Genomic DNA, 24,606 nt, shown 5'->3' on the forward strand with positions numbered 1-24,606 from the left:
AACTGCTGCCCCTCCTGCAAGCAGAGCTATGGGGGTCTGGGGGAGCGGATTGCCCAGCACATGAAGAGAGGGACATGTCCTCAGCCACCTCCCAGCTGTGCTGGTGTCACCGGTGTCCCAGGGAGCATGGTGATGCATATTTGCAGGAGAGAGGTGGTTTTATCACTATTTTGAGCTGTAAGGAACGCGTTGGAGGAACAGCACATTTCTGGTCACAGTGCTGAGTGTGTTAGCCATGGATCTTAAGAGGGAATTCTACTTTTCCTGAATAAAACCCAGTTGTTGCTGTTCACTGTAATTTTTAGTCTCTGCCAAGAGGTGCTGGGACATGGCTTTGCTTTTGGAAAGTTATTGCACAGCTGTGCAGAGAAAACAACTTGCAGAAGCCCCCTGCCATAAAAATTACCCTGTGGAGGGGGGTCCTGTTGCTCTGCTCAGCCATGAAGGTTCAATGTATTATAATGTATTAATGTATCATAAAAGACAGAAAGGAGTAAGGGGGATAAAGAGGCTGGTTTTAAAAGTCAGTGATGGGGATGCCTTTTAGAAATTTTATGGCATGTCTCTTATCAGCAACCCTCTCTGGGCAAGTGTTGTCTGACTGTACAATTACCTCTTTGGGGATATGTTGACTTTGTTGCTGCAGGGTGACTTCGGTTCCAAGACAAGGTAGATGCAGAGAGAGTCTAACAAATCCAGTATGTCTGAGAGACCTCACATAGCAAATTCCAGTTTGTTTCAAACAGATTTTCTAGGAAAACATCCTCTCCTGGTTTTAAAAATCCCATGTCGAAGAAGCCTTTACAGTCCTTTGAGAGTTGTTTCGGCAAGAAATAACCTTTCCTGGTAAAAATGCATGCCCTGTTCCTAGGTTCGGCTGGTCCAGCTTCACTGTCTCTGCATCTCTTCCCGTTATCTCTTTGCCAGCTGGTTGTCACAGCTCTGAGTCCCACGCAGGCGCTTCCACTGCATCCCTGCAGCATCTCCGCTGCTGTAGCAAGATGGAGCTGCTGGACTGTCACTGGGAACAGTTCGCAGGCACAACCTGCTCCCTGGAGCAGCAGCAGAGACGCTCTTCCCAGAGAACAGTCCCTGTTCACAGCTGCTATTGACTCTCCCTGGCCAGTTTGTAATGTATTCGTGGATCTTACAGTCTCTGTATTTTTCAGAGCCTTACTAGAAAGTTGCGCAGATGTGTCACATCACGGACTTGTAGTAATTTCTTAGATCAGGACTATTATTTATATTAACTAAATCTGATTTTTTTTTTCCAAATGTGGTAGCAGTTCAATTAGTTTGACAAGATCTAATTTCCATAACCCCAAGTTGATTTGTATTAATTACATTCTCCTCCTTTAATTCTTAATGTGAATCAAACTCCCTAACAGCTGTTATATCATTTTCCTAGGAATCAGTGTCAAATGACAAACCCATGATTACTGGGATAGTCTTCTTTACTCATTGAAATATTGATATCCCCATTAACTGATGTGATTTTTCTGCAAATTCCATGGTCCTGCAAAACTTACTGTAAATGAACAGCAACACTCCAAGACCTTTGTTGTTCAAGTCTCGTAAAACTCCTGGCTATGAATTCACTGGACCTTCCAATCCAGAGAAACTAAGTTTTGTGTTTGCTTTTTAACACCTGCCTGCAGTACCATGGAATGACAAGGCTCCTGTCGCAAGAAAATTCTGTCCCCATCTTCTCAGCCCCTTTCCAGTACGGAAAGGTCGCAATGAGGTTTTTATTTTATTTTCATTTATTATGGGCTCCAGCTTGGTCCTTGCTGCTGGTAAGAAATACTACCATGCCGTGGTCACTCCCTGCGTCTAAGCACCACTGGGGTTTTTAATTCCATGGTTCATTCCCCTTTACAGGAAAAAACGAGGTCTAAGAGCGGATTCGCCCACCTCGAGGGCACCGTTTTGTTAATGGAGACACCCCCAGAGCTTGGAACACTTTTAGTGAGAAGAGATGGGATGGGGCAAAGAGAGCGGCTTTCGGGGGGCAGCGGCAGGGACCCCTCTGGGTGGGGAGCCCCCCTGCCTGTCCAGGGGGATGCTGGGGGTGCCGGGGTTGTGCTGCCCGCCCGGGGGATGCCCTGCCTGCCCTCCTGCCCTCTCCCGGTGCTGCTCACCTGGTTCGCCCCTCCCAGCCCGAGCGGGACGGGTTTGCGGGGCGGGTTTGCGAGGAAGGTTTGCGGGGCGGGTTTGCGGGGCGGGTTTGCGGGGCGGGTTTGCGAGGAAGGTTTGCGGGGCGGGTTTGCGGGGAAGGTTTGCGGGGCGGGTTCGCGGGGCGGGTTTGCGGGGCGGGTTTGCGAGGAAGGTTTGCGGGGCGGGTTCGCGGGGCGGGTTTGCGGGGCAGGTTTGCGGGGCGGGTTTGCGAGGAAGGTTTGCGGGGCGGGTTTGCGAGGAAGGTTTGCGGGGCGGGTTTGCGGAGCGGGGCCGAACCCCCCCCCGCGCCGCCCACACCCACACGAGTCACGGCGGGCGGAAGGGGAGCGTCTGCCTGGGACACACCGACAAGACACACCGACAAGACACACCGACACAGACATAAACCTCCCCGCTGCTCTCGGGCGCTTCCAGTCGCTGCCGGCATGGGGAACATAACTTGTGTTCCCCAGGCACCTGGCGGGTTCAGAGGCTCTTTCCGAAGGAAGCCTTCGCTGAAGAAAGAGTAAGTACACTTGTTTTTTACTTGGGACTGCTTTTCCAGTGGTGCTGGCTTCCCTACGGACGTCTCCCCCCGTGATGCACCGTGCAGGACTGGGCTGGCAGCTGAATCCGCTCGGGAACCCCAGCAGTTATTTACCTGCTCAGCAGAATTGGGGTTTTACGTGGTTTCGTGGGGTGCTGGGCAGTGCCAAACACGATCATATCGCCACAAGTGCCTGGGAAACAATCCCAGGGCTCTGCTGGTGGAATATCCCAGGGACGCTTGCCCCCAGGGAGAAATGCAATTTATTTCGTTTTGGTTTGGAAAATTAAAACTTCCCTCTATGGGCCAGGCAGGGCAAGGTGCAGAATGCCTGACGCTCCTTGTTTTCCCTTGCAATTTTTTCTATTCACGGCGCCTAGAGTGGCAGTGTGGTATTGTGAAAAAACAAACAAACCAACCAACAAACCCAACATTCACACTCCTCTTAGTTTAGAGAGAAAGCCCCAAATCCCACCACTCTGCCCATGTGATTTGATCTGCATTTGTAACCCTGAAGGGGTCCCCTCTGGGGACTTGGTGCTGGGCAGCGTTCGGGTACCACAGTGATGGATGGCTGTCCCAAAATAGAGCCTGCCGGGGAGTGCAGAGCTGCCTTTCCCCTGCCCGTGTTCCCATCAGCACAGCCAGTGCTGCTGCCCATACCTAAACACACACGAAGCAGATCCCTCCCCATCCTGAGCACTCGGGGCTGGAAAGGAGCTCTGTTGGGTCCCAGCTACATTGGGTTCAAGATACGTGAGACAAAACATAAACTCTGCAAGGCTGAGGGGTTTCTAATCAAGGGGAGATGCTGAAACTGTCCCCGTGGTCTTGTGTGCTGCCGTAAATTGGGAGCAAACCTGTAGGAGTCTGTGGAGCTGCTGTAGGGTAAAAGAGAGGGGATGGGTTGGGGAATTTGGACCCTGGAGGGCTGAGATTGGATGGAGTGGCTGAGCCTCAGAGCACCTTTCGTCCCCGCTGACTCCCGGCTTCCCACACTCGCAGCTCTCCGTGGAGATAAGCCTGGTTTCTGCAGAACTGAGTGCTGCAATCTGGTTGAAAGAGAGAGCAACTGCTGGGAAGTCCCAACAAAGCAGTCCCAGTAACCGGTCATTAATGGTGTGCGTGCAAGGGGGAGCTGGGGGCCTTGCTGGGAGTGGAAGGAAAGACAGAGGAAAACCACAAAGATAGAAATAAAACCTGTTTGTGAATACGTGTTGGTGTATGTGTACGCATGTACCTCCACTCCAGGGGCTTTGGAATAGTCATCAGGACTGGATTTGGTCTTTGTATTTTTCAATGGAACATCCCGTCCCTCCACTGATTTGGAGGCACAGATGAGCCTAGTTGACTGTTTGGTTATGCAAAGACATGTAAAAAAGCAAAGAAACACCAACAAGTGCAGCACAAACCCCATTACACTTTTCCCAGGCTGTTTATCAGCCTTTTGCTGGGCTAGGATGATTAGAAAGCCCGTGACAAATGGCTTACTTAGCTCTCTAGCTTCCTTATTTCTGGGCAGAATTCACTATGCCTCAGCCTAAATCTGTGTTGGTATATGTGTTTTGGTTTTTTTTCTTCCCTCTGTAGACAAAATGGCAAGAAAAAACTGCCCAGCTTTTTTGGTATAGAAGGAGGGCAGGAGAGAGATACGACCACAGACAAAATCCTGCAGTATATTCCAGGCAAGGCAAGTACAAACTCATCCAACCCCTGCTCCCCGCTGCTCCCCGAGATTGTTCCCACCCACCCCAAGGACGGCACGATGGGTCTGGATCAGGGGGTAGCAGCAGGTCTGTCTCAAGGGGATGAAGGTCACATCTGCAGCCCAGGAAGGGATGAGCCCCGTGCCCTTCACAGCAGCAGAATTAGCAGCTCCAGTGTCCCCATGCGGGTGTCAAGGGGACCTGCCACCAACCGAAACCTGCGATGGGGTGGGAAGGTAGCGCTGAGAGCAAAGTTGGCAGCGTGGTGGGAATATCACACACACCCCTTTGCTCTTAGTTCTTTTGTTTCTGGGCAGCCTGCGAAGGAAGGGAAAATTAGAGCGAGCATTCAAAGGTAGGGTGATTCATTCCCACGCTGGAATGAGACAGAGCAGGCAGCGTATTAGCAATAAGCCCTGGGAAGGTAATCAGGAAGGGCAGGTCTGTCCCAGGCACGTACCAGCCTTGTGGCCATATGGCCCATTTCCCAGAATTGCTCAGGGAAAGCAGAGGTGAAACGATGAACCCCGGCATGTTTGCTCGATCCTTTTGGGGATGTGGACCGAGCTTTCGGGCCCGTTGGGCTATACCATGCATGTATTGCCCTCACTGAATAGCAAATAGGCGATGTGGGTATGGGGAAAGGGGAAACTGAGGCAGAGACTAACAGCTAGACAGAGGTAATTTCAGAGAGGGTCAGCAGCAGGATGTTATCTCTCAGGTTTCAAGCTGCTGGTTATTTGTATTCCCTTGGTGATGAGGTGCTTGGTGTGTTGCAAGACCCAGTTCTGAGCAGCCCCACTAATGCACTTTGGGTTGCTGCAGAAGTTCGAACTTTTGCTCCCCGCTGTCAGGGACCTTGCCGTCCCTTTCCATTCAGCTGTTCCCAGGTTGGCCCTTTCCAGCCCAAAGGACCTTCGCTTTTTTCATGAGAGTGCCATCCTCTCTCTTGGGGAACGTGTCCTGAACTGGACAGGTGAGGAGCACAGCAGAACTGGGACTGTTCCACAGTCCTGCCTGTTATTTTTGAAGGAGGGTGATGGGCATTTGGCGTGGGCATGGTTCCCTGCGGGACTCAGCTGCCATCCAGAAGGGTTGGGCAGCACTTGACCGGTCCAGGACTCAGAGGGATCCTGGACACTTCTCCTGGGGAAGCGGGGAGAGCTGTGGCATTAGCAGACCCTAAAAAACCAAATCCTGCAAGTTGACAGAACAAAGGTTACCTAGAGATTATTCACTCGGGATCACAAGAGAGTGTGGGATCTCTTCAGGGAAGGAAGGAGGGTGGAGCGGTTGTTTAGATGTTGCCCTCGCCTGGGGCAGATGGGCTCAAACTCTCTGTTTAGCCACAAGCCTCTTGTGTGGCCTGGAGAAAGCCTGGGCTTAGTCCCTTTCCCAGTCTCGTCTTTTCAGGAGAAACATCTCCGAGAGCAGGAGGTGAGCGGGTGCTGCAGGGACAGGTTAGAGAGGAGCTGTCTGTCCAGGGCTCTTCCGATGCAATCTCAGAGGAGATGAGGTTGTCAAACCGCTGGCCATGGCAGGCAGTTTGGGACCGGGGCAAGTGACATCCCTGAAAACGCGTCCCCCTCCGGACCCTGCCACAGGCAGCTGGCACACAAAGCCAGCGCCTTTGGTTCCCACCTCCTGCCCTGTTTCCCACACTTCCAGTTAGGGCTCCTGTGAAGCCCGAGCAAAAGCGAGGGGGAAGGATGTGCCAGAAGAGCGGTGCTTCTCACTTGCTCCTTTTATCATTAAACAGAAGCTTTCGGAGCCCCAGGGCACCAGCCTTGCAAGGCTGAGCTCTTCCTGCTGCCAGGCTTAGTGATTCAGCTGGGAGTCACTGGGGTCTGCAGGGGCCGAGGCAGGTTAATTATTAAACTTGCTCTACCTGTATGATGAGGATAGAGAGAGAGAACATGTCAGGGCACTTGCACTGCTAGAGACCCGCTGCTTTGCCAAATCTTGAAAGAAACCAGGTTTCCGATGATCTGCACGGCCTCAAAGCCAGCGGGAGAGCTGAGCTAACGGGGCCGGTGCTGATCAGGATGGGGCTGGAGGAGGAGAGTGTTTACACCAGCACAACCCAGCCGGGGAGTGAACAGCAGACTGGGGCGGATCTCAGAGGAGTGAGAAATGCTGGTTCCCTTTCATTTTGGCTGCACAGTGAGGCATCCCCATGGTTTTGGGGTTGCATGGGCACCAGAGATAAGGGATGCTCGTGGAGGAGGCTGTGACAGCTCTGGTCCCCGACTCTCACAGGACGTCATGGGGTTCCCAGTGCTGCTGATGCGATCTTGTTTTGTCCCCGGTTTTGGAGGTGTCCCCATGCTTAGCCATTAAATGCTGCTGTCTTCTCAGTCTTGCTGCAAACCCTCATGAACTGGGGTTGCTAGATGCTTGTTCAGGAGAGGGAGGTACTCCATTTAATCCAGTTTTCGCCACATGAACAGTGGCAGTAGAAGCTCTCCCTTTCCCTCCCGACCCCGGGAGGTTCCCTGTGCAAGCTGGTGGGCAGGCTGAACTTTTTGCCAAAACTATTGCTGGATTCCCAGTTCCCAGATTGTTTTTGCTTCATGTTCCAGGCAGCAGCATCACCCAGGCAGCCGGTAGCCAGCGTTGCTGCTTATCGCTGTGTCTGTAATTTCATTACTTTATTCTCTCCTCCCTTCCGGTCGCTGCCCTTATCCAAGCAGTGTTTTGCTTTTGCTGCCACAGCTGTCAGGTGATCAGTTGCTCTTTGTTCTGACAGCGGCTTGTCAGGCAAATGTAATCTTGTCCTACGCTTAATTGCTTCTCAGTGAGACCATTAATTGGCAGCCAGCAGGTTCCCACCTCCAGGAGAGGACATGGGTGCATGTTCATGGGTGCTGCCCGGAGCCGGCTGGAAAAGCTGGAGGGAGAATTTCAGCAGAGAGGGGTTTAGCTTGTGTCCTCAAATGTTTTTTAAATTCCGTGCAGAAGGAACCCCAAGCTTTGCGGGTGAAAGGGTCCTAACAGCATTAGGTTTCTGGTTCACCAGTCTGGTCTGGGTGTTGCCGATGTCCCTGGTATGGTTAGGAGAGGGGTAAATCTTATAGAATCATTATAGAATATTTTGGGTTGAAGGGCCCTCCCCAGCTCCCCCAGTGCCCCCCCTGCCATGGGCAGGGACATCTGCACCAGCTCGGGTTGCTCAGAGCCCCGTCCAGCCTGGCCGGGGATGTCTCCAGGGATGGTTCAGCCACCACCTCTCTGGCCAACCTGGGCCAGGCTCTCACCACCCTCAGGGCCAAAAATTTCTTCCTCATGTCTGGCCCAAATCTCCCCTCCTTTAGTTTAAAACCATCACCCTTGTCCTATTGTAACAGGCGCTGCTAAATGCCGGAGCTGTGAGTCACGGAGGCCCCAGCAAGACAGATCTGGTTGGCTCTGCCGGCTCGTCATTCGTCATGGGGCTGAGGCAGCTGTCCCTTTGGCACTGGGAGGGGACACGGGGGCCAGGCTGGCTGCTGGCAGCCCCTGGCTGTGCCGGGTGACGGGCTGTCACTCCATCCCCGCGGAGCCCCGGCAGCCCCGCTCCTGGGATTTATGCAGCATCCAGACAGTGTAGCAGCAGCCCCAGGATGCCGTAGGGATGTGGGATTTGTGCCATTGCACAGAAGGAAGATTTTCTCTATCACCAGAATGCAGGAAATAAGGGAACTATCAACAAGACGGAGTGCTATCTGTCTCTCACGTCATCCCTTGCTCTCCCACAGTGCTTCCTGCCTCCCCTCTGCTTTTTGCCGTGACAATGAGCAGCTTCGGGACTCGGTGCCTTGCAACTGCTTTTATGGCTGTGGGACTCTGTCTCAAAATTGTCCGGGCACCTGAAACAACAGACTCCACCTAGAGAAACCCAGGGATCTGAGCAAATGGGAGAGCTGAGGAGCCCAGGTGGAACTAGAGCAAATAAAACCTTTCCACCAACCCCGGTGGAAGACAAGATGTGTTTGCTCAGCTTTGATCTCTCCGTGTCCTGGTGAATTTTATTAGGACGGCAGGAGGTCGGCTGTGGGTTTAGGAGACCCCAGCTGTAGGATGTGCTTCTGTAGCCCCTCTTTCCCAGCCCAGAATACGTCATTTGAGGTCAGTATCTCCCCTGCCCAGGGAGCACAGCCTCCCAGTGGTAACCAGACCCCAGCTCCATGCTGGCATGGAGACCCAGCAACAAACAGCCCAGCTTGGGCACCTGCCCAGGGCGCTTTTCCAAGGAAACCCTTCTAGAAAGATGTTCTGGGAATGTCTCTTCCAGCCATCAGGTCCTCACCTCCCACCGGCTCTGATTTGTTTTTCCTGAATCCTTGGTACAGAATATTCAGACCCAGGAAAACCAGAAGGAAAACTTGGACCAGAGGTTCCCCAGCCTGTTCAAGAAGGGACGAAGGAAAATGGTTGTCAGGAATCTGGGGAAAATTATTTATTACTCCAAGGTCAAGTTTAAGTTTCAGCACTGCCAGGTAAGCTGCGGCACCTGTTTGTGGGTGTTTCTCTTCCCAGGCGCAGAGTGACCTTGTGGGACTGGGAAGTAAAATGTAATTCTGGGAAATATGACGCACGGAGACTTCCTCGGGCTCCTGCACGGCCCAGGGGCTTCTGCTGTGTGTGTACCAGCTGGTGCCCACTGGCTCCCATCCCAACGGGGGCTGCGTTTCTGTGCTCATCTGCTGGGCTGGCAGCAGATCCACCAGCAGCAATGCGGTGGTGGCCCTTGGATAAGCGACCTCTGGCTTTTCTGTGCACGGATCAGTCTGAGATGCAGAGGGAAGCTGGGAGGAGGTAGGTGACCTGAGATAAACCCCAAAACGTGTCTTTTCTGCAGGAGGTGAACGACTGCTTCCTGGAGCTGTTCCAGTCTTACCTGTACTTCCAGTCTGTGGGCTCCAATGGACTCACCTACCAGGTAGAGCATCTCATGGACGCGCGGGGGCAAGCGCTGGGGAGTTGGGCAGTACGGCCAAACTGGGAGCACTGGGTGGGTGGGATGGGACAAGGCTGCCACTGGCCTGCCCTAGGTGATCTCAGCAAGTCCCTTCCCTTGGATGCCAAGCTCCTGGGGGAGGAGAGCTGGACCCCATAGATGCAGGATAGGGGTTTGTGCAGGGCTGGCAGGCAGGACCAGGGATGGGAGGTGTTTAAGCTACCTGGACTTATCTTTGTGCAGAGCACCAAGCCCAGAGAGCTGTGTCTTGGCAATTTCAGAGTTCCTATAGCTCAAAATCCCACTGGCCTTGGTGCCAATGGTGGACTTGGCCCTGGCTTCTGAACCAAGGTGGGGTTCTTCATCTGCAGCGTAGAGAGACACACATGGGAGAGAGTGGAAAGAAAAACCCAAGGGCAGCCTTGGGGAGCTATCCTGGCAAAGCATTTACCAATCTTTTAACTTGATGATGCTGGTGAATTACAAACAATTCGCAGTTTTGCACATGCAGACCAAAAAAAAATCACAACTGAACAAACAGGGAGCCCTGAATGTTGCTCTCCTTCCACATGAGTAACGAGAACTGAGCATGGCTGTTTTGTAGATGCTCATGAAATATGTACCTTTTAGAAATGATTTATTGTCTTCTAGGTGACTTGAGGTTAATGCAATATGCCAATACAATCTCTCAAGTCACCCAGCAAGCCAGCCTTCAACTGGAAAAAGATGTCAGAATACACACTATATTACAAAATCCCTCATCTACTTTATAAACAGCTCCTTAGATTATTAATTCTAGAGGAATTAAAAAGGAATTAAAATGCCAGTACTGGCCCCTAGACATTACAGCAATTAGCAACTTTTACAGCTCTTGTTTATAAAGCCTAAGCCAGGGAGCACAGATTTGTCATCTGCTCCTGAGCTGCATTACAGTGGGACTCTGAAAACTGGAGTACACAAACCAGACAGCTCACTTTTGCTTTATGGTTATTCCCATCCTCTGGCTTTCTTGTGTTAAAGCAGCATTGTTTTGCTGAGGTTTCTCTTAAAACTGAAATACTTGGAATACAAAGAGAGCCTTCTTGCCAGCATGGCAGCTGATTACTGCAGTTCTGGCCCCATGAGCCCAGGGAGCTGCTGAACCTGCTTGCTCTGAGGAGTGTGCTGGATGGAAATCCAAAATATTTCCCCTCAGAGCAACCTTTTGCAGTCTAATATTGTGAGCCACAGGAGCCCGGTCATGCCGAGTCTGGACTTCCAGTCTCCTATAGCAAAGGGGCATTAATTGCAGAAGCTGTCCCCCAAAATAATGGTGTGTTCTTCTTATGCAGGGACTGCTGCCATTGAAAGAGCTGAATGTGTGTGAAATTGAGAATGGGAAGAGTGCTGGGCAGGAGGATCATGCTTTCCGCATTGCAGGTTGGTGCCTCTTCGTTTGCTTTGAACATCGGGTGCATGAGTCACGACTGTCTCTGCCCTTTGTCCCGCTCTGACTGGTCCCACATTGCGGAAAGAGGTTGCAGAGAGCTGAAGCTTTTCCTTCCAGCATTTGTTTGCATCCTTCCCTGCCAGACTTCCCTGCTCTTAAATACCTGGATGGTGATGCCCAGGGCTGCGGGCAGGGAAGGGACAGGATGAGGATGCTCTGTTGCTCCAGCTGGTTGGTACTCAGGACCCAATGTCACTTCACCAACTCTTCCCTCACCAGCACTCTTGCCTCCACAAGCTTTAAAAACTTTCCTCGGAGTGATCTTGTTTTATGAAAGTTTTCCTGAGATAACAACCCATCTGCAGCTCAGCAGGAAGCTTCTTTGGGCTTAGTTGTTGCTGAATTACAGCAGCTGCAAGCCCCAAAGTCTAGTAGTTAAAGCATGAATTATACAGAAGTAAGCAAATAACCCAGATACAGAGCCAAGACAGCCCATTTGTGTCCTAGGCCCACTGTCTATGTGCTCTGGTGTCTTCTGTTAGAGAGGGTGTCTGTGCTGGGGTGAATGGACTTGTTCTGCTTGTATTAAAACACACAGGAGTGTGGCTGGGTGGAAAATTGCCTCGAGCTTGGTTGGGTTTGTGTCCTGCTTAGGGAAAGAACAAACCAAAGCCTTTCCGACAGAGAGTGCTCTATAATCAGGACACGAAGAAACCGGGGAGGTATCGATATTTAGGATTGCTGAGGGATCAGCAGAGCTGTTCTATTTTTCTGCAAAAGGGGGTAAAAATCAAGGCATGGAGGGGATAAGAGCCTTGTCCATGGCCACACACAGGGTAGGGGTGGAAGTCTGTTTTCTCATGACTCTGACACACGAGACGCCTCCGTTCTCTTGTGAAATCCCGTGGTGTCAGTAGTTCCCCATGAACCGCACTTTCTAGGGCAGTTCGGTGCATTAGAAGATGATGGAAGTGTGGAGGTGGATCACAAGGATGAAGCCCAACAGTGTGCAGACCTGTCCCTTGCTGCACAGGCATGGAGAAGCAGCCGGTGTCTGGCCATGACCTTGGCTTTGTGGCCCATCTTTTGCATAGACTCTGACGGTGATGAAGTTGTTGAGCACCATGAGTTACCTCTGCCTCACCTGCAAATGTTGCAGCTTCTTAGAGATTTGGGGAGGGGAATAAACTGCTGCAGCTCCAGGAAGGGGCTTTCTTGCTTCCAGTGTTCCTCTGGAAGCGTTCGCAAGGAAAGAGGAAGGACAGGGCAGAAGAAAAGAGCACGAGGGCTGGCACAGGTTGCTCAGCACGGCTGTGTCATGGCCCTGCTGCAAACGTGCCCTTGGGGCCGAGGGAAATGGCAGCAGCGGAATTAGCAGCAGCTTTTTGGGCTTTGCTCCTCAGCAGCTCCTTGCACGAGCTCCAGGCATGTCTCAGGCTTAGGCAGGAGTTTCTCTTCTCATTTTCTCTTCCTTCGGGGCCCCGTTTAGATGTGGCGAGGTGAACAGCCCTAAGGATACATCTGCAAGGCTGGACTGAGCGGGGGCGACAGAGCGAGCGGTGCCGTGCGCGGGGTCATGCCCCACCAGCAAGATTCCTGCTGTTTGTGTGAGGGCCTGGGTGCCCAGACAAGTGTCAGAGCTGCTGGAGTATCCAGATAACGTTAGCACCTCTATACCCTCCTAACAATTCTAGATTCTCATAGAATCATAGGATGGTTTGGGTTGGAAGGGACCTTAAAGATCATCCAGTTCCTGCCAAGGGCACCTTCCGCCAGACCAGGTTGCTCAAAGCCTTGTCCAACCTGGTCTTGAATGTCTCCGAGGATGGAGCATCCCCATCTTCTCTGGGCAGCTTGTTCCGGTGCCTCACCACCCTCATGGGGAATAATTTCTTCCTTATATCCGATCTAAATCTTCCCTCTGTCAGTTTAAAGCCATTACCCCTTGTCCTGTCACTATGTAGCTTTGCAAAACATCCCTTTCCAGCTTTCTTGTAGGTCCCCTTTGGGTACTGGAGGCTGCTCTGAGGTGTCCCCAGAGCCTTCTCCATCTCCATTGCAAATACAGGGAAACTGAGGCAATAGGAGACAGGAGAGCTCCAGAGCCACCATGGTACATGGACACCTGGATGCCCAGTAATGCTTGACACCTGTTAATAATTACTGCAAGGAGTCTGAATGGAGTGACTCAGGGAAAGTCACTCAGAGTCTCTGCCTCAGTTTCCCCACCTCTGCTTTGCCTGTATTAGTGCATTTCCTGACAGAAGTGTTTCAAAGTCTTAATTAACTGCCTGCCATAAAAAATGCAGGAATTATGGGATGAAAGGCTCCACGGAAGGGCAAAATATCATTCTTATCCAGTGCACTTGCTTATCTGAATACTTCTAAGTCCCGCAGAGCCAGATCTTACTGAGCATGCAGCAAATATGGTTTAATATGAGATCGCTGGTTAATTATTAATCACAGCATACCTTCTGCAACCTGCCAGAAATGATTATTAATGTCACTAGGTTATGCCTGTAGTGAGTAGCAGAGGGTGTGTGAGACTTTTTTGCTCATGCTACTAAGCAAATGATAGCTGGAAACACTAAATCAACAAGATATAGTCCTGCCTTCAAAAGTATGCCTGAGAGCAGCTTCAGCTTGTCTGGCATAGATTATATTGGGTGAAAGAGTAAATAAGTGTCAGAAAGCTACCAATGTTCTACATATTGAGTGCCAAAGTGAAACTAAGAATTAGCACGAAACTTTTGCATTGAGTCAGGCTGTCTGCAGCAGCACATTGTGACAGTGTCTGCCTGCAAAGATGCTTTTCACAAACTGTCGGGGACTTTTAAAGCTGAAATCTATGTGTTGATCTCTAGCTTGACTTTTGTACTGTCTTTGATTTTTATCCTTGGCCTGGTTTTGGACTGAAAGGTGCCTGGTGGTCAGTGTTAGATGTGGCTGCAGGAGCAGGTGATGAGAAGGTGCGGGGAGGTCCCCAGCAGCCCGATGTGACACAACGTGCTCACGGTGGTGGCAGGAAGGACTGGAACACGGTGTCAACACACTCACAGACAGCCCGTGGCGTGATGTGCCGAGCAGAACAGCCCTGGCCAGCTGACTACTTGCTGGTGCTGCAATCGGTGCCCTTATCTGCTCTGCTCATCTCGTGTCTCTCGTCCCCAGGTCCTCTGCTGAATCCCCTTATCGTGTTCTGCCCTACTGAGTCAGAGCTGAAGCAGTGGCTTTATCATCTGGAGAAACAGATCCAGCTCAACGGAGGAAGCCTTGGCTTGCCCTTCCTCGCTCAGGTTAGTCTCTGGAGATGCTGCGCAGCCGTTTCCCATGCTGCGGGCTCAGGGCTGAACCGAGCTGGGTGGGTTGGGTGGATGCTGCCCTGCTCCTGTATCCTTCAGTGGGAGGGATAATCTCTCAGCTGTTCTCACCACACCTAACACCTTCTTCTTGCAGAATCCTGAGTGCCCCATAGGGCTCCGTGTACCTCCCGGGCTGGAGACCTTGAGCAGAGGGCTGGAAGGGACAGGGGCTCTGGCCCAGGTTCCTTCAGTTATTCCAGCACCCCCAAAATCACCATAGATAAACGTGCTAGTTGCCCACACTTGACAGGCACGTTCTTGCTTTGGAACTCCTCTGCCTGTGGAGAAACCTTGTATTTGTGTTCAGGCGTCCTTAGGGGCTCAGGTCTGTGCACCCCGCGCCAGAGCGAATGTGGGATTTTGGTCTGAATGTCAACCCCAAAGGTGCTCTGTGCTGCTGAGACCTGACAGCAGCTTGCTGCATTTCTGCTGCCTCTGTGTGCGCACATGGCTTCTCATTTTGGAGCTTGCCTGTCTCCTCCCCACCTGTAAAACAGAGGTATTCCCCTTTGAAAGGCAATATACAGATGGCACTAGGTACCAAGTATGATTATTCAGTCCCAGCTGGAAAACTGGCTCCTGCACAGATCTATTTACTCTTTCCTACTTCTGCCACACTTGAAAAGTGTCCTGAAATGGGCCACGTGCAAGCTAAACTCTTTGGGGAGGACATGTCTGCCCTGCTCCTCAGTTGTGCTCCTGTCCCTAGAATGACTGGAGTCAGAGCTCCGTGGGGAAGGAGGAGCTGCGGTGGTCCGTGCAGAACATGCCTGTCCAGGAGTGGAGAGGAACCCAGCGGGAATCCCTGGGCGATGTCCTCTGTGTTTCCAAAGTGAAGCTGCAGCACCTGCCTTTCCAGGTAGGACACATCTCTGGGGAGCAACCTCCCATCAGCATGGATGGAGCGACTAGCGCAGATTCCTGCCTGCCTGCTGCCACTGACCCTGAAAGATCCTTTTACCCACATTCTAGTAAATGGAAAAAGGTTTTTTACTGGGTGTTTTGCTGCTTCTGTGGCCCGGCTTGAGGACAGTATAAGCATTTGCAGGATGGGGCTGGCAGGAATCTCTGCGGAGCGGGTTGCAGGGAGGCGGCTGGGCTGTTTGCAGAGCCCTCACCCGAGGCTGCTGCCAGAGAGACAAAGCAAAGGGCTCTCCAGGTCTGAACCCTGTCTGGCTGTTCACAGGGAACCCTCTTCCCCTTTACTTTCCAAGGAGCAGCACGACCGACTCTTGGTGCTTTACCCGTCCACGCTGGTGATAGTATCCGAAGAGCGCAACAGCCTCTGTTTTAAGGTGAGTTCATTTTGGAGCACCTTCCTGCTCGCTCTCACCCACAGCGGCTATTTGAGCCCTTCTTTGGCTTGTTGCTCCCCTCCACCTGGGTTCCCTTGCGCTCCCCGTGTTGGCAAGGGCTTTCCCTCCGCGCTGCTCCGTTGCCAGCTGGCAGGTGAGCAGGCAAGAGGGATGTTGCAAGTTATCTTCCCATGAGAAACACCTTGCCCTCCTACAAAAGCCGGAGGGGGAAAGGAGCTGGCTGCCAAGGAATCTGCGTCTCTGGGAGGAGGGATGCTGGCGTGTTTCTGTGTGGTTGTGTTGGCAGGGACCCCGGCTCGCTTGCTTGAGCTGGAACAGCCCTGAGAGTGCCCCCGTGGCGGGTTTTCTTCCCAGCCCTTGCTCTGTGGGACCGTTTGCAAGCAGGGAGCAGCCAGGCAGCACATCTGATGCTGGTGGAAAGGCTGGTTAGTTCGTTAGTTGGCTGGTGGGGAGAGAGGAGAAGCCGCTGCTGGTGCTTTGTATTCGCTGTAGCGAAGGCTCTGAGCAATGTCTGGGCACCGCAGCAGAAGGACCAGCAAGGACCTGGAGCCCTCGGTGCCCCAGGGGATCTGAGAAGAGCTTCTCTGGTCCACTGGTGGGGTTTTGCTTTCCTGGGAGCCTCAGCACAGATGAGCATTCGCATCGCCCTTAAACTTGATTGCCAACATCCATTTTAGACATCATCGCAATGGCTATTAAACAGCCTTGTGCTTTCTGGCCCCGTTTTTCCTGTGCTAGAGCAAATGAGCCAAAAAAAAGAGCGCTGAACTGTCGCTGAACCTGCCCATGGAGGAGCAGCATCCTTCTTCATCACTGAGAGAGGAGCCAAGGACAAGGGAACCCTGCAGAGACGGAGGGCTGGTGAAATTCAGTGTGAATTCACTGGGGTCCTTCTTCACATGATTTCACCGTGTCCACATCAGGCCCCGAGCCATGCAGGCTGCTTTTAATTGAAGGGAAGACCCGCACAGAGCATCTCCCTGGCTGAACCCGCCGTGGCGAGGAGGGACTCGTGCCGGTGAGAGCTCTCTCCGGTCCCCGCTGCCGCAGCGGAGGGTGTTTTCCAGCAGCCTGTGTGACACACCTCAAACAAAGCTTGTTTTTGGGAACGTGTTGTTTGCAGCTCCTGGGAATGGCGCGCCACGTAAGGGGGGCCTTGGGCTGGGCTCTCGGATTTTGAAACCTTCGAGCAGATTTCTCTGCCCTGGCCGTGCAATGTTCCCTTTCCACGGTGCGTGAGCGTCGGTTCCGCGGGCGTCTCGCTCGCTGGGGTGATGGCAGATCTCTGTGCGGGCAGGGGGTGATTCACCAGCCTGTGACACCCCGCTGGGAACCTGATTTTCCGCAGGCATGTCAGGGCACAGGCGCCTTCTCCCAGGGCTTCTGCAAATTAACTTCCTTTCCCCGTGAGCAGACGCCGAGCCCTACAATTTGTGTGCGAAGGGAATAGCCCGGCCCTTTTGTTCTTTGGTTTCGTACAAACCGCAGGAGCTGCCGCTGCCAAGCGTGTGTGTGGGATGGGGAAGGGGAAGGCAGGGGCTGAGCCTGCGGGGACGGGGCTCACCCAAATCAGCCCTGGTGGGAAAAAACCCTGGGGGAGGCGTAAATCAGCAAAGGGGGGACTGCTGGGGGGAGCAGGTTGATGCCGTGCCCCGGGAAGGCTGGAGGGGCTCTCTGCAGCAACGTGCATGTTATTTGCGGGATGCTGCTGCCCTTCCCTGGCTGGGACTCTGTCCCCGGGTGTTTCAGCCTCCTCCCATGGACAGGGAGATGTTGCATTAGGGAGGATGGAGCGCTTGGTGCCTGTGGGAAGCACATCGCAGTCCATTTCTTACAGCGGCCGGGGAAACTGAGTCACGGAGTGTTTGCATGAGCTTTTCCCTCCCGAGGCCAGCCTGCCTGTATTGCTCAGCCCATAAATTGCTTCCCATGCAGCCAGAAATAACCGCAGAAGCCTGTGTGTGCCCACGGGCTGTTGCAGAGAGGCGGCCGGCCAGCACAAACCACCGGCACCCGCCTCGGCTCCGCGCTGCCCTGGGGACAAAGCTGTCACATCAGCCAGTCCCCAGAGCCTGTGCAGCTGGGACAGCCTTGCAGTGAGGACACGATGAGGGGTTCCTGCTGGACACATTATTTTGCAGCCCATAAACTTAGGCACGTTGGTCGTGAGGGTCTCTTCCAACAAAAACCATTCTATGAATCCTAAACAATTACACCTTTTGAGAGGACCTTCAGCTCAACAACAGGGTTTTTTACTCCTGCTTTATGAGCTTCCTCCGCTGCCGGGCATGAAGGAGAGTGGTGTGAAGTGGGAACTTCATTTCCTGGGCTCTCCCCAGACCCTGTGTTTGCCATTCCTTGCCAGGAGCTGCTCCCAAGGGCATTGTCACCAGTGCTCCGTGCCCACAGCATCACAGGAGTGGCATTCACAGCTGTGCTGGATCGCACGAGAGCTCGTGGTGCACCCGCTGGCATTTACAGGGCTCAGCCCGGTCTTTGTAAGGCTTTGCAGGGGATGGATTGTGGGCATTCCTGTTTGCAAGGCTGCAAGTGCCAATCCAGCAAATCAAACGTTGTTCAGGACCATGTTTGTGAATTTTTCTGGAGAAGTCAGACGTTAAACTATTGAAAACAGAATGAGAAGGGAAGGAGTGCTCAGCCGCGCCATCCTAAGCCTGCTTCTCTCTCGGCAGGGCGAGCTGCCACTCAATGCCATCCAAGTGCTTTTTGAAGAGAATGAGAAAACCTCCTTTTTAATAGAAGGTGCGTGTGCGGCGTCAGGGTCTCCAGACCCCAAAAAAATGTGGGGAGGGATGGAGCAAGGGGGTTCCCAGGGGTTTCTGGCCCGTCGATCAAACCCGGTAACACCCAGTGATGTTTTGACAGGCCGACTGATCAATTCGATCCGGGTAATCTGCCGCAGCTACGATGATTACCAGGAGTGGCTCTACTGTCTCAAAACAGCCCAGTTTCGAAACGCCGACTCCTCCCTCTCTGGATCAGAGAGTTTCTCAGGATCAAAGCTCCCACACCCTGCGCAGGTAACAGATGTTGTGGGTTTGCATGGCAGTCAGTCAATGCCTCCCAGGGCTCCCATCTGTCCTATCTCCGACCACGTGCGAGGACTCTTGTGACACAGCAGACTTTGCTTCAGGTCCCTTGCCCGAAGGCTGTCATGAAGTTGCTGATCCTTGCAAATTACTTTGAAGCCCTATATCACATTATATAGAATCAAAGAATCATTTTGGTTGGGAGGGACCCTCAAAATAATTGAGTCTAACCGTTAGGCTGAATTTATCACTAAACCATGCCCTTGCAAAACACTGATAATGACCTTATGCCAATGCCCCACTGCACAATGCTATCGCAGCCTATGACCAGGGCCGTGTTTTTAAAGGAATTTAATACAATACACCCTGTGTGCTGTTCTTCTCCCCTGTCTAGTTTGGCGGCAGCGGGAGAGGGTCGCTCAGTTCTGATGGCCGCACAAACTCCTGGGCATCGGGAGGGAGAGTGGCCACCTTGACGCACCTGTCCCAGCACAGCGGCTCTCTCCCAGACGGACAGTCCTTCGTGCTGATGCCTGACAGCAGGGTGCTCGAAGAACCCCTCTATTCCCAGCCTCTCCATGTAAGTGAACCCCCCTAAAAGCCTGGGACATGTGGGGACAGACACTGCCTTTGAGCAGAGCGGTCTGTCCTGGTGCTCGGGTGGTCAGTGTTTGCTATGTGGTGTAGCAAATCCATGCCTGGAGCCTTTATTTGTCCCAGCTCAGCTTTGTAATTGCTGATATGGGAAAAGTTTGCTGAGGAGTCCCATCCCAACACTCCATTCTGCATAAAGATTGTTGGTACAGATTGCAAAAGGGCAAACGGGACTGTTCAAAGGTCAGAAAATCCCAAGAAAAAGCTGGCAGGTGAGTGGAGGTGATGGACTGGGCAAGCCTTTGCTCTGACCTGTGCAGAATTTGTATGTCCAGGGATCAGAAAATCATAGAATCATAGAATAGTTTGGGTTGGAAGGGACCTTCCCAGCTCCCCCAGTGCCCCCCCTGCCATGAGCAGGGACATCTGCACCAGCTCGGGTTGCTCAGAGCCCCGTCCAGCCTGGCCTGGGATGTCTCCAGGGATGGTTCAGCCACCACCTCTCTGGGCAGCCTGGGCCAGGCTCTCACCACCCTCAGGGCCAACAATTTCTTCCTTATATCTAGTCTGAATCTACTCTCTTTTAGTCTAAAACCATCACCCCTTGTCCTATCACAACAGGCCCTGCTAGGATGCGGGAAGGAGGGAACACACGGGGCACGGTCCCGGCCTCAGGGCTGTGCGGATGCAGGAGCGCATCGCGATGCCCGCAGCAGCAGCCCTGGCAGGGCAATGCCTTGCGTTGGCTGCAGGTGATTCTGCAAAGAGCCAACTCTGGGGTCTGTCTTCTCGTTTCAGTGCCTGGCACACGCCAACTGCCCAAGCACGGGGCTGCCCGGGCAGGACCTGCGGAGGGGAGGCAGTTCCAGAAAGTCCAAGGGCAAATGTGGGCCTTGTGGCCAGCAGCTGCCCAGCCAGGACACGGAGAGGACCGTCTGCAGCCTCATTCCTGAAAACCCCAACCGGGAGCTCCTGTCCGCCGTGTACAACGAGCCGTACTCCCCGCACAGCTCGCAGCATCACCCCGCAGCTCCTCCAGCACCCCTGAGCAACGTAAGCGGGCCGGGACGCGGTGGGGCTGCACGTTGAACAGCAGGGGAACTGGTGCACAGTTTGCATTTTTCTTACCCATTTCCACTTGAAAATGGCCCACGGAAAGTGAGGTTAAACATGGAAAACGGAGCAATGTCTTGTGGAGCCTGGAGATGCTGGGCATGAATTCCTGGGGCAACATGAGCACCAGTGCTCTGCAAGCAGGAGTGTTATTACTCGAGAGGACACAGCCTCTTCTTCTGAGGGCTTTCCAGCATGTGTCCATCACTGGTTTGGTGTGCAATGCCACATATCCCTCCCCTCAGCCTCAATGAGTGTGCGCCTGTCTTACACCCAGGAAAATCCCCTCGTTAGCACAGAGTCAGCCCCGCCATCCCTCGCAGCTGAGCAGCATTTGGTACTCGAGTTGCAGGGAGATTCCCCACTCCGGTCCCTCCCAGGGATGGATTCCAAGCAGAGAACAGCATGTCACGTTCCTGTTTTAATTCCGCCTTTTAGCTGAACAGATGGAGCCTGGTGGGAAGTCAGCCCTCGGCAGCTTCCAGCTCCCTGGAGAAGCCGGCCATGCCCCGCTCCCCCTTGTACGCTGATCCCTATATGCCCAGCTCCCCCAGTGCTCCCAGTGCGGCCGGCTCCAGCCTCCTGGAAGACGTACCTTTGCTGCTGGTTACAGCCCTGACTCAGCCTTTTGGCTCCAGAAATCCTGCCCCGGGCCATTTCTTTTCCTCCTGTCTTCGGATGGGGAAACTCCAGACCTGCATTTCGGGGAGGGGCAGGGCATGACATAGTTCTCTGGGTTTTCAAGCCAGGACAGAGTCAGAGTGGAACAGGTTTCCCCTGTCTTATCGCTGGATGCCAGCATCACGACAACCCCATGTAGAGCCAGAAACTGCAAAACAACGGCAGAGACTGAGATGTGATCCAGTCTACAGAAACTAGAGATGAGTCAGGCACAGAGACCACTTCCAGCTGTGATAACTGAGTGCCTGTTAAAGGCTACATTTCTGGTTTTGTGCCTCCCTTGGGAAAAGACTGAGTTTGTGGGTGGCATCCCCCAAACTGCTGAAGTCTTCTCCCCCCTCGGAAGGTTCTTCCAGGCTTCTGTCTGTCCTTACGCATTCCGTGAGCTGTCAGGAGGTTTTATCCTGATACTTTGACATCTGGCCAGCTTCATTACCTCTGGGTCACTGTGAGGGACCTGCAGCTGTTCTTCCATTCCCATCTAAGGCCTCCAGGATTGGAATGTAGTAAAATTTGCAAGGCAGGCAGAAAACCTTGTTTTGCCTAAGTCCATTGATAGCAGGGCTGGCTTACAGGTGGGGGGAGCAGCCAGTCAGTGCTCCCCAACTCTCCGTAGGTGGTGTCAAAAGTGGAGTTTTGTTCTGGTTAAGTTCCTGCAGTGTCACGGACAGACGGGTCCAGCACAGGTGAACGGAGCCCTCCCGGTCCTCCCGCATCTCTCCCTGCAGCAGTGGAACTGCCAGCCCCTGCCCGGCGGTCACCGCACAGAGGTGACCGCGGCTCCCAGCTACGGCATCCCCGGCACCGCCTGCCGCCTCCCGCTGTGGCCTCCTGCTGATGCTTATCTTGAAGAGGTGGGTTTGTAAATGCAGCCCTAACACTGTGCAGGCTGCAGGGGAACGCGCAGGGGTGCAGGGGCCCCAGCTTGCTGTTCTCCAGGTCACTGCAGGGCTCTGAGCCCGTTGCTCTGTGACGGGTGCATCTTGGGGAGCAGGGATGGGGGACCCAAGAGAGGGCTGATTCCTGGTGTGCAGTATCCCAGGACTCCAGTACTAAGTCACCCTCATCAGTGCCCCTCTTTCTTTTCAGGTCTCTTCTCTGCGAGAGGAACATCTGGGCCCTTCATTGCAGCCACCAGGTGAGACACTTGGGACTGACTCTCAGACAACTGAGAACAGTTGTTAAGCCAAAACTTCCTTCGTTGAGCTTTGAAGTCTTCAAAGATGTCTGAGACATGCCCCATCATGGTATATAAGCTTGGGAGGCTGCTTGGGAGCTGCAGCCCACCCCACCTCACTGGTGTCTGTCTCCATAAGCCAAGATCTTGATGATCTTGAGGGTCTCTTCCAACCAAAATTATTCCATGTTTCTATGATTCTGCAGATGGGAATGTCAGCAATTACGACCTGCCGGAGGGCGGCTGCCTGCACCGCGACTCTGCCGCCTACCACGACTACGCCGAGCTCCAGAGCTTCCAGAGCGACTTCAGCTACGACAACCTGTGGGAAGCCGAGGAGAAGGAGCCGGGCACCCTGCACCCCTCCCCAGCGCCCAGCCAGCAGTTTTATGAGGTCTGAGGGAAAACCTCTATGGCCAAGCACAAAAAAGCCCTCCGGGCTCTTTTCTTGCTGGGTTTCCCATCAGGGAGAGGAGCCTGGGGCACACAAAGCAAAGGGAAGGGTCCTGCTCTGTGAAAGGCTGGTTCTCATGTCCTGGCAGGCCCAGAGTTCAAACTTCTCCCCTAAATCTGAGGATGGGCTCAAAGTACAAAACCAACAGCCTCTGCAGACCCGGGGAGCAGCGTGGGTGCAGCTGCCCCAGCTCGGGGAGCCCTGGCCGGGGAACAGCATCGCCCCCCAGAAAATAAAAGAACAAAAAGCTGGTCAGGCTCCCGCGGATAAAAGGGACTGGGTGTTCAGATGGAGCAGCAAAAGCCAAAGAAGAGGGCTGGGTTAGTTTGGTCGTTTTAACCAGAGCCCTCAGGCTGGTCACTTGGAGGATCTACTGATCCCTGAGCATAGTTGTTAAGCCAAATCTTCCTTCCTTGAGCTTTGAAGCCTGCAAAAGTGTATGAGACATGCCCCATCGTGGTACACGAGGTTGTTAGCAATAGCTGTGCTCATAGGATTGTCATCCTGCAAGATCAGAGTTATCTGACAGGGATGGAGAAAAAATCCAGATCTGGGCAGAATGGGACATTCTTTCCATTTGATGCAAAAAATTCTGTCCTGCCAGTGCTGCCTCCAAACCGTGGTGGTGACGCCTTGGCAGGTGGAATCAAGAAATGTGCTGCCAGCAAATACACCAAGTGCCTTGTGTTTACCAAGGTCTTCCCCGGAAAGGATGCTCTAGGTGCCTCTTGCGGCACCGCGTCCTTTCCTCCCACGTCACTGACCTCGCGCTAGATGCTGCTGGGAACATCTGGGCAGGGAGGGAAGGAAGAAAATTGACTCCAAGCCAAACTCCAGCACAGCCATTAAAGCCCAGTGATCTGAGCAATGCTGGTGTGGGCTGCGAATTTTTTCTTCCCCCCTCCGGAGCAGCAGCAAGACCAGGGCACAAACAACAGGGGACAGAGTCTTGGTGCTATCGTTTGCCAGCCTCTTAGGCCAGATCCTTTAGCACATATAAGGTCAGCAGCAAATCCAGATGTTTTTACCTGAGGCTCCAAATTCTTAACCTTTGTTCCCTAAAGAGGCTGCAAACCAAACATATTAACGAAATCTCTATTTTGGTTCCTTCACTGGTGCAAACATAACAATCTGGGAGCTCTTTGTACTTGAATATCTATGTATTACATTGTACTTACGTATTTTTTTTTTCAGAAGGCATACAACAAAGTTTACATGCACAGTTTGAGTGGGTTATATGTATTTAATGTGTAAATGTGACTGAGCTGAAGATCTATTTAATTTTCTAGCTGTGGATGACGTTCAGTACTGTAGAATGGGCAGCTGTCTGCACGTTCCTCTGTGTGTGTGGGTTTGGGTCTTCTCGCTGTTATTGTTTTGTTTCAGGTTTACTTTCATTCTGGGAAGATTTGTATCTAATAACTGAACCCCAAAAGGATCTATTTATTCAGAACAAAATTGCGTTAGGGAACATCAGAAGTATACAGTATGCTGGGAGGCTCCTGTGAACACATTGACTTTCAATACTGTCACCATAATCTTTTTAATTTGGTTTCAACAGTGATATCTGCGATGTATCAAAAGGAAAAAGCTCTACTGCTGTAAGAGTTCCTTGGTGGATTTCTGTGAGACTGGACAATTGCAATACACATTCTTCAGGAATTCTTTTCTTCTCTCTTTCTTTGCCATCATCTGGTTTAATGGGGGTGAATTTTCATCCGTCGCTGCTGTCCTTTTCACAGCCTTTCCTCCCTTGAGGATTTTTGGGTCCCTGGGTCCAGGAGGATTTCCAGAGTGCTGACTGTCTCTTGCTCAGGTCGGGCACTTGTAAATACCTAATCCTAAAGCAAAGTCTCCCCTGGGTTTATCAGACAATGAGACCTGGCTAGAGGGTTAATGCCAAAGCTTAATCAGACTTTTTGCTTCAGCCCTGTGTTCTGGGGGTCTTGGAAAATCAGTCGGCAACTCCAAATGTCTCCTTGTATTGTGCAGCTGGGAATGCCTGTGCCATACTGGGAATGTCCGTGCCAAGGTGCGAACACTTGGAGAGGTGACAGGTGATTGCGCTGCAGCCAGAGCTG

The 24,606-nt window shown here is 52.7% G+C and overlaps 1 protein-coding gene across 1 annotated transcript; it reads left to right on the plus strand.

The window, feature by feature from the left end:
• Positions 1–2,428: 2,428 nt before the first annotated feature.
• PLEKHN1 (pleckstrin homology domain containing N1) lies at positions 2,429–24,180 on the plus strand. The gene is made up of 15 exons (XM_065650231.1): positions 2,429–2,683; positions 4,295–4,394; positions 8,742–8,888; positions 9,251–9,331; positions 10,681–10,768; positions 13,950–14,074; positions 14,850–14,999; positions 15,355–15,435; positions 18,150–18,219; positions 18,343–18,497; positions 18,901–19,086; positions 19,899–20,153; positions 21,545–21,748; positions 21,984–22,032; positions 22,278–24,180. Exons 1-15 carry the CDS (start codon positions 2,604–2,606, stop codon positions 22,469–22,471), a joined length of 1,965 nt encoding a protein of 654 aa, XP_065506303.1. The 5' UTR covers positions 2,429–2,603; the 3' UTR covers positions 22,472–24,180.
• Positions 24,181–24,606: the final 426 nt, after the last annotated feature.

This window comes from Caloenas nicobarica, chromosome 22, assembly GCF_036013445.1.
Source record: "Caloenas nicobarica isolate bCalNic1 chromosome 22, bCalNic1.hap1, whole genome shotgun sequence".
Taxonomy (NCBI): Eukaryota; Metazoa; Chordata; class Aves; order Columbiformes; family Columbidae; genus Caloenas; species Caloenas nicobarica.

Bases quoted from the DNA above. Each gene is read 5' to 3' on its own strand.
- PLEKHN1 (XM_065650231.1), top strand. From the start codon at position 2,604: ATGGGGAACATAACTTGTGTTCCCCAGGCACCTGGCGGGTTCAGAGGC. The intron at 2,684-4,294 runs GTAAGTACACTT...TTCCCTCTGTAG, and splicing joins AAGCCTTCGCTGAAGAAAGA to ACAAAATGGCAAGAAAAAAC. The intron at 22,033-22,277 runs GTGAGACACTTG...ATGATTCTGCAG, and splicing joins CCCTTCATTGCAGCCACCAG to ATGGGAATGTCAGCAATTAC.